General features: G+C 38.3%; 2 protein-coding genes across 7 annotated transcripts in view; both read right to left on the bottom strand.

The window, feature by feature from the left end:
* PWP2 (PWP2, small subunit processome component) overlaps positions 1-420 on the bottom strand; it is a 31,145-nt gene extending 30,725 nt beyond the window's left edge. The window contains exon 1 of the mRNA XM_006036746.3: positions 403-420. Coding sequence (XP_006036808.1) covers positions 403-420 — 18 coding nt within the window. The remainder of the gene's footprint in view (positions 1-402) is intronic.
* Positions 421-2,981: 2,561 nt separating this feature from the next.
* TRAPPC10 (trafficking protein particle complex 10) overlaps positions 2,982-14,158 on the bottom strand; it is a 79,065-nt gene continuing 67,888 nt past the window's right edge. For 5 of the 6 annotated variants that reach the window (XM_025193074.1, XM_006036747.3, XM_025193075.1 and 2 more), the window contains 7 exons: positions 12,333-12,562; positions 10,680-10,780; positions 9,999-10,125; positions 8,908-9,078; positions 7,105-7,282; positions 6,165-6,359; positions 2,982-4,946 (listed from right to left, as the gene is read on the bottom strand). In XM_025193074.1, the coding sequence (XP_025048859.1) occupies positions 4,708-4,946; positions 6,165-6,359; positions 7,105-7,282; positions 8,908-9,078; positions 9,999-10,125; positions 10,680-10,780; positions 12,333-12,562 (1,241 nt within the window). In that variant the 3' untranslated portion in view covers positions 2,982-4,707. Of the gene's footprint in view, positions 4,947-6,164; positions 6,360-7,104; positions 7,283-8,907; positions 9,079-9,998; positions 10,126-10,679; positions 10,781-12,332; positions 12,563-14,158 lie in introns of those variants that run through there. The other variant, XM_025193076.1, reaches the window with a different exon arrangement.

A 14,158-nucleotide genomic window follows, 5' to 3' on the forward strand; every position in this document is an offset into this window, starting at 1 on the left:
AAATCACGAGAGTTGACAATACTACAAAACGACAACATCCCACCTGCCCAAAATTGACAACTCCCCTCCCACACTTCCTCCTCTAAGACCTCCCTTATCCTCCCCCTCATCCACTGCATAAATAAACCTTCCTTCTCCTGAGAGCACCCCCACCCCACTGCCTCATGCAGCTCCTTCCTCGCTACTTGCTTCCCTCTTGCTCTTCCAAAACAAACAAACAAACCAAACCCGTGCGCGCTTGTCGTGGCACCTTCCTTGCCTGAACCGCGCCGCGCCGCGCCCCCCCCCCAACAAGACCTCTTGGAGACCCCGAAAAGCGCCCCCCCCCCAGCATGTTCCCCACTCGGTTCCCCCAGGCCTCCCCCTTTAACTAGCAACCGGCCGGTACGGCCCCCTCCTCACCCGGTAGGCGAACTTCATGCCGGAACTTCATGCCGGCGGCAGGTCAGGTCCCGGCGCACGTGGAACGACAGCAATACACACCCCCTACTCACACCAGCATCCACTTCCGGGTCACTTCCCGGAGGCGGCGGAAGTAAGCGGAGGTAGGGGAACCGTCGCTATCGCCCTCTAGGGTCTGGGAGGAGCAGAGGCAGCGGGGACTAGGGCTGCGCATGCGCTCTGTCGCTGCCGGAGCAGAGCTGGCTCGTCCTGCTCCCTGCGCAGGCGCTTGTGGGGGATGGGGCGCGCGGAGAAAGCAGCCCGTGCAAACATAAGGACCCCTTCATACATAATATATACACATTTTGCAGCTCCGCAGGCCGTCTTTAGTTCTAGCATAAACACTTTACTTGGGTGTGGCAATTTTAACTCCCATGTACACTGACTCAGGTGTGAAAGTGACCTAGAACAAAGTGTTGGATGCACCGTCAAGGTGCTCCAGGAGGCCGGATTGTGTATTCGGAATCTAAGTAACTTGATTATGACTACATGACTCACAAGAACAGTATCTTGTAACTTTTTGCTTAGCTTGTAGTGGCTTTTTAAATCTTAAAATATACTCTAGCAGAGTGGTGCCCAACCTCTTTGCCCAATGGTCACTGCCAGTTCATCTACAGGCTGGATCCAGCTGCTGATCCTGATCCAGCACCCAGGGCAGGATCCCATCCAGCCATGCAGAGAGGAATGGGGTCCAGCCTGGCCCCAATTCAGCCATGCAAGCAAACAGGGTTTGGTCCAGTCCCCACCTGACTGAGCTGGGGGGGAGAGAAGAGAGGGTACATGGCTCTTTTCCAACCCACCACAGGGGGTTTAGGAATTTGGAAGCAGGGGAGGGCAGCAGTATTGCCACTGTTCCCCCACCACCAGAATTTCCCCAACTTATGGGGAATTCTGCAGGTCAGATGTCATAGGCCCATAGGCTACACCCAACCTGCGAGCTGAAGGCTGAGCACCTCTGCTTTAGAAAATTAGTGCACATTTGAATAAAAGCTATACTCAGGACAAAGCTGTGCATGGATCTGAAACTGCATAATATAGTTCTGGGCGCCTAGCATATTAATAAGTTTTTAATTTCTCTAAGTGGAGAAAAGTGTGCGTTGTTCTGATGCACCACACTACCTGCAACCCCATTTTCAAAAGCCTAGATCTACTCTTGAACACATTAAACAATTTTGTTACCTAAACTGCAAAGGATGGGTGAGAAATCATAGCAACACAGAAACCGGTTTTCTTTTTAAAACATGTATATTTAGAATTATAATGCTTACATTTTCATTAAACAATCTTAATACAATTTGTGTTTAGTCTAACAATATATTACAGAACAATGTGAAAAATGATCTTTAATAATAAACCATGAAAATGGAATTAATCATAATACCCGCAGTGTCAAAGTCACTAACTTGTCACCTTTTCCAGTCAAAAAATCCTAGCAGCCATCCATACTAAATGATGCTTTGGGTTTTATCCAGAATAAAATGAATTTCAGAGAAAGGGCATTCCTTCACAGAAAGAAGCAGCAATAAAGATACGGTTTTGTACTAGCAGATCTACTTATATTTTAGCAACCTTGATCTAAGTCAAATAGTTAGTGTGATACACCATCTTAATTCATTCTTCAATTTCTTTTCCATTCTCATTCAGAGAGAATGGTTCTCTCTTTGCTTACACTCTCAGAACCTGAATTTAAAAAAAAAAAAAAAAAAAAAAAAAAAAGAGAAACTTTCTGGAAATCCTTTCCTCATTATTTCTCTTTTATATCTTCATTGACAAATATTTAATAATGGGACAGTTTTCCTCTGTGGAGCATCTTGACAATAGGACATTATAGAACTGCAGGTAAAAAAGTCAATCTTATGTTAAGTGAACAATTTCCATATCAGAAGCAGGAAATAACCAAGGAGAGTTATAATTTTTCCAGTCACAGGTAAACCCGTGACATTCACAAAAATTACACCTTGGATTTTTCTTTACATTTGCTATATTTACATGTTTGACAAATATCTATAAATATTTTAATTCTTTAAGTTACACATTTTAAATTTTGCTTCACAATTATTCTACATCCGCAAACTTTCCTAAACATAAAACCAACCTGTTTCCTCCATCTTATATGCAGAAGTCTTGCCTCTAAATAGTAATATCTAGACTGTCATAGCGATGAGGAGTTGATTGTTTAAATGGAAAAGGAAAAATGCAAACAAATCACTCAAATGCTAATAAAAAAAATCTCTCTCATCTGGGAACTCAAAAAAACCAAGTAGCTTACATTAATGTTCCAGGCCTTTGCTTCAGTAGACATCAGAGCGAGAGGCTGATCCACAAATAAAGCTTGTTTAGTAGTTTAGGTGATATGACAACCTAAGCTTTTCCCCCTCAGTAAGAAAAAGAAACAAACACAAACATCATTTGGATGATTTATTCTCACATGTTGGTTGTGGTGACCCTTCTTCCACCAGTGTTAAATAAACGATAGACTGTAGTTACCAGAAGGCTGCAAGCAGAAGTTTTGTGATGCTAAAGCAACTGCTACCTTCCGGTTTTAAAAGAAATTGAACGCATTTATTAAAATTTATATTATATGCAGTGTAGATCAATCACTTCTGGCAGATGTGGAAAAACCAATACGTACTTACTTCCTCCCTCTAAAGATAAAAAATAACAACATACTGATGATTGCATTCTCCAAATCTGAGTGAATTCTAAAGCATAAAGAAAGAAGTGATGAACACACAAACTTACTGAAAGTTTGTACACAGAGAGACAAAAATACTTCAAGTGTCTGGAAATTCTGTTCTGTGCTCCCCCCTTATTAAGACGCATTAAGAACCTATGGAAACAACTGCAGAGGATTTTTGTTATTCCTTTAAGGCTCACATTGTAGAGGTTTCTTTCATTAAGAGGCCACATCTGCTGGAATTATGAATCAGTTCACACTGACTTTTTTTCTTCCCCCCCCCCCCAAAGACTTCACCAGTGAATTTCAGAGAAATACATTATATATATATACAAAAATACATAGCTTTTAAGAGCTGGAAAAGGTTTAAAACACTACACTTATTTACAAGCTGTGACTTTCACACCAATAAAAACACACATTTATTTTGTCCTTGATTTTTGGTGCAACTTATACACAGACATTACATCAGTTAGTTTGGACTTTTTAAATAATCAACCATATGTACAATAAAATTTACAACTGAAAAATAATCAGTTGGTATGGTTATGACTGCAGTTTGCTGGACCAGAAGAGGTTCAATACTAGGACTTTAATCCTTCCCCATATGTAGACTGGAAATAGTCAAGTAATCTTTATTTTAAATTACATTATTTTTTCAGAAAACTCTAGAATCAAGGTGCAAAAGCATATGGCTCTGTAAATACACAAAGTAAGCACTAATTAGGGCGAGGGAGAAATCAACTCTATTCAGAGAGTCAAGCAAGTTAGTGTTTAGTAATACATTACATATCCGATCCAACACTAATAGTATTTCTCATTTTCTTAAATACCTGTTTGGAGGAAAAACCATGGTTGCATGAACGCTTATTCCTAGCTTAACCACTTTTGTGCCATGCCTCTGGTCATATCAAGGGTCATGTTTTGTTTTGTTTTTTAAAAAGAGTACGAGAAATTAATGGGCTGCTATGTGGTATCCTTCTCAAGGGTCTATTTATGGGTAAATGTAATTCGTATGTCCCAAGGCACAAAAGAGATTAAGCAAGTCTTCAAGAGAAAAAAATATATAAAATCTTCTAGTTGCTGTGGGATTCAGAATCACGCACGCTGATTGACAGACGTTGAAAGCTATCCTGGTCCAGAAAACCAAACAGTCGTGTGACTGGAAAGGCACACACTTGAGTCATTAACAGCCACATTGCAAGGCTTACTGTATATGTCAACCTGAAACATTTTTGAGAACAGAAATCTAACTACTTTAAAAAACAGCAAATCTGAAGGCTGCTCAAATTACATAAATAAAGGACCAATTGCAGCAAGCATCTTTATCAGCAGGATGTGATCAAACGGGAAAAAAAGAAAATCTTTGTACACAAACATACTGAAGTAGCAATATAAACTAGTGGACACAAGCTTCACTGTACATTTAAATTGTCTGAGGCTTCCATGGCCAGTAAGTGCTGAGATGCCATAGGTCTGGTTAGGGTTAGAATGTTACAATGAAGAGTAAGCAGGTCACAATCCTTTAAAGTGCATTCACAGCCAGTCTTCAATGGTTTTTGTTTTTGTAATTTTTTTACACTGAGCTGTCATGTGACGCTGACTTCCAGAACATGGTCATCCTTGCTGGGAATGACAAGTATTTGCATGCCAGTGCTGGAGTTGAAAACCTGACCAGATGAAAAGGATTGTAGACGGGGCATTGGCAGACCTTTGTGTTCCCCACTAGTTGTTGAATGTATGCTTCCTCTGCTCCTTATGCTGCTGCTGTCAGCTTGATCATCCACATTCTTGTCCACAGATAAGTTATCATTTTCAATCCAGCTATCTGTGGGTGGATTAAAAAAAAAAAATAGATTTATTCTATATGAACAACATAATTTAGTTAAAGCATTACACCTATTTATCTCTATAGCTACTTGTAGTTAGGATGATTTCCCTGCCAAATTACTGCTATTTATCACCCTCCTTGGTTATCCAAGTTGTGTGATTATTTTTTTTTTTTTTTTTTAATATAATTTTCCAATGCTGCATTTTGGTACCACTCTCATCATTTTCCCCCCCTCCAATGTACGCCACCAGCGCATTTTCATTTCAGTAGTGGTGGCATTCACTGGGAAAAAATATTGCAAGTACACAAGACTCCATGCGGCTGTGATTTTACATGTACACCTGATCAGAGCTTGTGTAAATGCCAATCTGGCAAGGCCTTGTCTACTTTAGTGTTCCCACCATTGGGAAATGTTTATCAGAAAAAAAAAAAAAAAAAAAAAGGCTGAAGCAGACAAGAAAGTCAGTAGTTTGTTTGCAATCTAACAGCATAGGATTGTATCTTTTGAGGACCATAACTAATTTGCAAGCAAAGCTCATTTAATTCCATTATAACCGAACCCTAAAATAATCAATTAAAATAATTCTGCTCAACTTGACCCACCTCACAGGTTAAGCTAGTTTCAATTTAATATTTCAAAGCAAAATACAAATTTTTGTTAAAGCAGCATCTTGATTTGTTAAGTTGCAAAAAGCTATAATTCAAAATTAAAACTAAAACTAACGAAGAGCATATTTAGAATAGAATTACAGTATTCTCTCATATGCAACCCACACTTTCCCCCCCAAAAGTCAGCCTCCTAAAACTGGGCTGTGCCTTTTAAGCAGGAAAGATGTTTTCTTCACTGGAAAAGCAGCAAGCCTAGAGACTGTGCCCGCCATGCAGCTGCTAAGATGACAGCCTCCCATGATAACTAACCCTCTCACAGCCACAGCTGTTGGCTAAGCACTGTACTCTAAGCCAAGTGAGCTGTTGGTAGTATCTTGACGAGGATTGTGATGTAGACACAACACTTTAATTTACAAGAACTTTTATACAGAGAACTACTTACAGTAAAGAACTTGGTCTTACTACTGCCTTTGCATTGGTCTGCAGCCTAACCAACTACTACTGCTTTCCGGTGTAAACCCCCACGCAACAGGAAAGTGAGTAACACAGACTGCCATATCTATAAGTCACCAGGTTCTGTCTGCCACACAGTTAAGACAACTTTACCAGCATCAAGTTGCATGGAGTGAGCAGAATGATGGGGGAGGTATTTATATAGTCGGACATCAGGAAATGGTAGGTATCCAGCAAAAAGTGGCATCACTTCCATGTGCACTTTGTGAGTTGCTCGAGCTGCTACAGGCATAGATATTACCCCAGAACTTTTCCCACAGACTGCCCAGTTACTGCTGTTGTCAACAACTGCAAAGGAGAGAGAAATTTGTCTTTGAAAAGAACACAGCTGTTTCTTTGTAAATATATGCATACACATTTTATAACCACAATAGTGCCTAGGAGTACAGGGCCTTTTTGTGCCCTGAGCAATGCAGAGTAAGAGACAGCTTCTCTGAAGTAACTGCAACTATAACAGACAAGACCAAAGGATGGGAGAAGAGATGGTCACATAAACAGACATAACATACCAGTGTCAATTTAAATTCCATTTTTCCCTTGTTTGGCATCTCTCCTCTCCAAAATAGGGTAGATTTTGCTTTGCTTTTATTTACTAAACGGTGGAGCAGGAGAAAAGCTAGAGATAGTAGTAGTAAAGCTGTAAGGTAGGAGATACAGCCCATTTCCAGAATATTCAGATCAAACACCTGGGGAACATACTTGTGGCATTCATGTCCAAAGATACACTAAGGATATCTTCTACATCTCCTGTTGATGGACATCTTTAAAAAACAGGGCTCAAGAAAATATCTACTTATTCTGAAAACTGAAAGCAACTTGTGCTCAATTTTAAAACAAAGATCAATGTAAAAATGATGAGACATTTGCAAACAACCAAGTCAGAAAATATGTGAATATTCACTCATGTATACAATTCACAATTAAGATTACAGGAAAAATTGGCAGATATCAATACATTCTAAGATGGAAACAAAAGTTATGAGAATTGCATCATCATTCTGAAAAATTACAGGAGAAAATTGAACATCCCTACCTTCATACATAAGTTTTGTTGTGCAGTATCCATCTGATTCTGTTAATGCTTCATCTTTATCTACCTCTAAAAGGTCAGAAAGTCGGGTGATTGACACCTCCAAAGAGCAGAGTGAGCCTGTTTTACAATACTCTGCCCCCAACGGGGGGAAAATCTCAGCTTTCACATTATACAATGTCTGGCAGGAGGGAAAAAAGTAATGATCTGTAAATACTATATGTTTTTTGTTTTTACACAAATTAAAGCTAACCAGTGGATTCAATGCAAGTCACACATTCATATTTAATGGCCATACCCTACTACAATCAAACAGGTGGAAATTTGTTACAATGAATGTAAAAAGTGTGCTGAAATTTCATTCTGTAGAAATCTTTTAAAAAACATGGTTTATTATCACAACAATGATGCTGAATCCTTCAGCCATGTTTCCTTTTTCTCCATCTGGAATCTCTTCTTTGCACTACTTTCTTTTCTTGCTACTCTAACTCTATTCCCCCTGGCCGCAACAAATTATTACTGCATTTTTTTAAATTTGTGTTTGCAAATATTTGATGTTAGATATTCTTTATTCATTGTAAGAAGACACTATTACAGGCACAAGAACCAAAAAAGCTTTTATCATACTAAATTTTTCATAGTAACAAATTCTCTTTGGTAGGAATCCATTTAGCAATGTGACTGTGGGCCATCAGCCAAAGTCTGGAAATATCCTCTTTGCGCTAACTTTTTTTGTGATGAGACTCCACCTGCATTACGAGACTAACATAAGTAATGATCACTTTTTATAGTACTACTTTTAAACTCCAAACAGTACCTGAAAAGAAAAAGGGTATTTCACTGTTTTTGCCATCAAGATCCTTTAACAAATGTGACCATATTTTGAGAGTTAATTCTACAGTTACTTACTACAAAATGTAGGGGCTCCAGAAAGTTTTCTAAAAATGTACTATTGTGTTCATTATTCATTTTAGCTAAGAAGAGTAGGCTAAGTCAAGACATCAGTGAAGACTAGTTACATTTGAATGTGGGTAGACTACATAATGCACCTAAAACTACATTCCAAGCCGGTTTACCCAAGTAGGTAAAGAACACAACATAATATTCTGAGAGCAGACTATGCCTACTTCACCATTTAAATCCAGAAAAAGTTCATATACATATACATATATACATATATATATATATATAACTTGCCAGTTTATCTTCAATGAAAAGAGAGGCCCACATGTCTCAACATTTAGAATAAAGGTTAAAGAACTTATGTCAATGCCTTGTAATTTAAATTACATCTGGCCAGTAAACTTGCTAAGTGATCAAGTGAACAATGAATTTAAAAATGAACAATGATTTTTTCCCTGTGAAGGGAAAAAGGAAGTATTTAAAATGAGAGCCAAAGAAAAAACTTAAACAGTTCATAAAAAGAACTAACAACCTCAGTCACTACAAGGGAAAGATTTTCAAACGCCCAATTTTTAAATAGCAAGCCAGAAAAGAATTTAAAATTGGCATTTTAGTCAAGGCAGTGTCAAGCCAGTAGCTCAGTACCCTTCTTCAGTCCAAGAATAATAGTGGGGGTCAGTGTATAGGGCAGGAAGGAAAATGTGGACAATTAATTTTGTTATTAATGATAATTATATGATCTCTTCTTTGTTTTTATGGTTTTTACCACCTTGACAGTCTTCTAGTGCTGTGACATGAATACAGTATTTGCTAGTGATTTATCACCAGAAGTATAGTTAACAGAAACCTCAGTTTCTCATTCATCCTAATGTGTACTATATATAGATTAAAAAATGTACTTACAAAAAAATTTTCCACTTGGAATTCATAAATGAATGGCTTCAGGGAGAAAGACTGCTCTTCGGAGGTAACTGGACAAAAGCTAAACAAGAACTGGCACTGCAAAGATGGCGGAAGCTCTTTCATCCACTTCAATTCCCATACAAAGAATACTGACTGCTTGCTGTATATGAGCTGAAAGAAAATTATTCATCCATACCATAAGAACAAGTCTTCCTACAGGAGGCCTTTTATACTGCTGACCTACTGAAGGCAAATTTTTACTGAAATCTTATTATACACTACTTTCAGAGTTTATGCTTGTTTAGAGTTTATAAAATGCATTATATACACAATATAAAAATCAATCAATTCATGGAACTAAATCCACCATCTAAGTTTTAATTTCCTCTAAATCCCTCAGATAAGTATGCTATGGCTTAATCATGTTAGTATAAAAAGGAAGATAATTTCATGGTCAACATTAGCATTTCAGAAATGGTACCTTTTTAAGGAAAACTAAACATAAGTAACCTGTTTATCAACCGTTAGGATTAAACACGTTTTTCAAGTGCAAGTTTGTGCATCATTTTCCTGGATACCAGACAGAGCTGTGTTCAAACCAAACAAAGGGAAGCTGAAACAAATTTCAGGCCTCTGCTTGGTCAATGTACCTTAATTTGTTTTCTACACCTCAGCTATTCTGGTTTTTAGCTATTCCTGAACAGACTCCTGTAAAACTCTGCTAAACTACATAGCGGCTTTGAAAGTGGTGCAAGAAGGGATTAGAAAAAAAACCTCAAACAAACCAAGCAAATCGGCTGTAATTCTCGTTAAAACAATTTTGGACCTGCAAAGGTAAGTTTATTATAGTAAGAAACCTAGCTTCTAAGGTACCCTTAATAGGTGACAGTTGTTCTGACACACTGTACAATAAATTACAAAATTCTGACTTTGTGGATCTGGGTGTGTCAGTCTCCAATTATCTCTTACACAATCCATATTCCTGGGTGATAACACTTTTAGCAATGCAAGCACCAAATTTGAAAGAGTCCAATTGTACTGTGGAGTGCTCATCTTATTCCTCAGACTTAAGAATTAATAAACCACTTTACCTGTTGAGATTCAGAATTCAGAGGTACCAGCTGTAGATCTGTGTAATTACCAGAATTTTTTAGATTGTTCTCCGAAAGCTCGAAGCAAAGCTCTGACATATTCTGTACACACACTTGTACATATTTCCTAAAAATAAGCAAATTAAAAATAAAATGAAAATTGTATACCAACTTTGGCTTTGACATGAATTCCAATATTTAAACCATTTAATCAACACTACCAAGTTTTTTTCCCTAACTGCATACCTCAAGCAAGATTAGAAACAATAGCCAGTATATATTGCATTTCTTTCCTTGTCTACTCAGTAGTTGTAATCTACAAGTTTGCAAAAGCAGGGCTACGGTACACTTAATTTTCTACACGGATTTGTTTTTACTGTGTCTCAACTGAAATAAGAGCAAAAGGTGGACCAAGTTAGCCTATGTCTGCATGACTAAACTACATTGCCGTTCTGCATTTGTTCTTTTGCTGATGGTGTGGGAGGGGAAAAGGCACAAATCTTTAGGTGGGTATTTTATAAAAGATGGCAACAAAAAAAATCACCATCTTACAAAACCACCACCAATTTACAAAAACAACCCCACACACACCTTGATGATTACACACAGAATATCAGTGGAATGTTAACTTCTACAGTTTGCAGGGGGAAAGAGACCATAAATATTTTACAAGCATATTACCGTTTGCCAGCTGACAGTAAGGAATGTTTGGCATTAAAAGGTATACTGAATGTTAATGCAATAATGGTGGAGTAGACTGACCAAGGACAATCGATGGTTACCTGAAGAAACAGAAACAAAAGATCTCATTTGTGCTGTTCAATTGCAGATTTAAGTTTGCAATTTTCCAAACATCCAAAGACTTATTGGAAAACTTTGGTCTTGATCAGTGAAACTGAATGCATCCAAAAAAAGAAAAAAAAAACCCTTTTATTTCAAACAAAAATCCAAAGAGAACTAGAGGTCTGAGGTGTATTGTTGCTGTTTTGGCATGAAAAGCAGACATACAGCTTTGTTTCTCTCCAGTTCCAACTCCTAAGCTAATGTATCTGGGGAACCTATGACTTCACACGAGTTTGAAGGCTGGAAAATATCAACAGCATCTAACTGCAGTAATTGGAAACTTTTTTCCAATATCATAATAAATTATAATGGTAACATAACCAATAACCATAAGCATGCTGTAACAGGTGACAGACTTGTACTTTAAATAAGCACAGAGGTTCAAGACAAGTGCTTTTCCTGAACTGACTGCCGATTTTCCCTGAACATATAAACAAACCGTATGCCAATTAAGTGAAATAATATTCTTTATATAAGCAGGAAAGTCCATTCTTCGTCACACCTACTATTTATGAAATCCAAAACAACCCCTGCCTTCTGCCACCCTGCTCTCCAAACACTACAATTTGTGAAGAAGCTCACCAATCCACAATTTATTTAACAGACTGTCATCCTTCACATGGCCATCATAGCATACTGTGCTGATTTTTAGTTACAAAAATAGAGTGAAAAGTGAGAAACATGGAACAGAACCATTCTATTAACTCTGTGCCATTTCAGGAAATGGTGTTAATGATTCAGCAAGGGCACATTCTCTCTTAGCTAATAGGGAAGCAATATCCCAGTAGGGTGCAGGCATGCAGTGCAGGCAGACAGAGCATCTATCTAATGAAATCAGAAGAAACTATAATTACTGGTGTTACTAGTGACCAAATTGTTACTTGACTTGTGGACACAATATCTGGATAAGACAGTGTCCCAAACTAGCAAGTATTTGGTGATGGAGAACCATTCATGTGTTCAGCACAGTGTACATTTCTGCACATACTTCTGATGATCTGTACATCTCTGTTTATTTTCTATAGTTTGACTTGCTTTTACACCCCTTAAGCTGCCAGATGCTTATACTGAAGGCAGGGTAGATATGCACCTTACAGACCAAGATATATAAAGAGCATAAGCTTTCATGAACTCAAGCTCACTCAGTGGAAGCTTATGCTCTCGATATACACCATGTTTACTCAACTCCAAGACAAGGTTTCTCCCCCTCCATTCAACATGGGGATGGGGAGGAGCTCTTCATCTTGGATTAGAGTATAAAGAGTGGGGAGATAGGGGGTGGGGGCAGGCAGCCCCTGCAGCTACAGCTCCAACCCTGACTTAAAGCCACTGCCCCCTCACTCCCCTCCTGCCTGACTTCAAACTAACATTTGAATGTTAAGAGAGGTAGCAAACTAGCTACCCCTCTTTGCTCATAGATGCTTATATTTTAATCTATATAAGACCTTGGTCATTCATTTACTTATTAATAAAAGAAACATGTCACCTTACTTTTTGGTCAACTGTTGCCATACAGTTATCTGCTTTCTGCTTCTCTTTGCTTTTTCTGTGCAGGTCTTTATTTATCAGATTTTCTCTTTCCATTGCAACTACTGGAGCTGATGGCAAATACATAACTTCTAGTTCAAATTCAATCACGTGATATGCAGGAGCCATTGGCAATGCAATGCTTGTGATCTTTTCAGAAGACTGGATCGTTAGTGTTGACTGCGAAACTCTCTCTACAAGAGTGTAGGTAACGAGAAAAAAGTAGTTTTAGACTCAAATCTTTCCTCCGCTGTCACCATTTTTATTCTCCAATTATTAAATTATAAAACCAGACACTGAAAAATTAGAAATACCTTCTCAGATTTAACTGGAACCCTCAACTTAAAGGTATCTGTAGTATCTAAGAGCTATATCTGTGTAGATGATGGTTATAAGGCTACCCTGTAGAGCTCAACAGTGACTTCCCGTGATAAAGCCTGATCTCATACTATGGAGGACACAATCTGAAACCTGCCTTGGTACTCCAACTCCAGTGTTCAAGAAAACACTGATATTAGTCATAAGGGGTTATATAAAGAGAACTCCTTCAGTATGTCCACCTGCCAAATTTAGCATTCCCAGAGTCACTGCTTGTCTCACAACACTTTTTACATCATTCTTTTCATTTCAGAAAAACTTACATTACTAAAAATATGTGGCTGTCTACAGACATTAGTAAGAATTAGTACGTTAGTAACATACTGCAATACAGCATTACACTCAATGAGACTATACACCCTACTTGTAATCTCTCCCCTATTTGGACTATTAAATCCACTTTATGCTTATACATATAAGTTTCAGTAGCTTTGGAAGAGGACTGAGAAGACGCTACCAGAGCTCTGGGACAAGCTGGGATATCACCTACTTAAACAAATCTATGGCTAGTAAAAAGCAAATATTTTCATTTTCTTGGGCACTAACATTATTTGTAGCATGTAACCATTCTTTTAAAGTGAAATTATAAATCTAAATTTGTTACAGTACAGCCTGGGTATTGGTAATGCCTCACCCAGGCAATGCAAAAAAGTAATCACAACTCACTTGAGTATCCCTCACTATTCCTTAGCTATGCCCAAGAACACACACTGGCCTCTACTCAGAGGGTGTGTTTACATGTGCCGCTGACTGCATTTGGTACTGCAGTCATTTAGTACTTGCTTCGCAGTCCCGACAGCACAGAGTTATTTTTAGATGCTACGGCGACATAGCTTGTCGCTAAGGCAATGTAGCACTGACATCATGGTTTGTGCCTGCCCATGCTCATTACTACAGCGAGATAGCATCTCATGTAGATGCACCCAGAGAGCCAAGACAAATAACAGATGGAATAAGGTTTCAGTTCATCTTAAAGGAGAACAACTGCCTCAAGAACTCAACCACTCACAATGAAAACTCAATTCACAGGTGATGGAGGCTTGAAAGAAAACTCAAAGTATGCTAAGTCAGAGCTAGATAGAATGAGGCAAACCCTGTAACTTGAATGAACTACCATTTATGGTAAAAGATGATCTAATGAAAATTTTGAAAAAGATCATTGGACTTGCTACCAGACTTCCTTTGTTGTGCAGCCCCACGTAGGAACACACTACTAGAAGTCATCTGTTAAGCAAATTACATTTTCCAGTGATTAGCCAACAGTGTATAAAATAACCCCTCTCAGAGTATATTTAGTCTTTACTACAGCGACAAAAAAAACAACAAAAAACCACACCTGAAAAATCTAAAACGAACTGATCACATCTACAAGCTATTTCCAAAAATAGAGATGGTAGGGATGGACTGAGACT

Source organism: Alligator sinensis, unplaced genomic scaffold, assembly GCF_000455745.1.
Source record: "Alligator sinensis unplaced genomic scaffold, ASM45574v1 scaffold1162_2, whole genome shotgun sequence".
NCBI classification, from domain to species: Eukaryota; Metazoa; Chordata; order Crocodylia; family Alligatoridae; genus Alligator; species Alligator sinensis.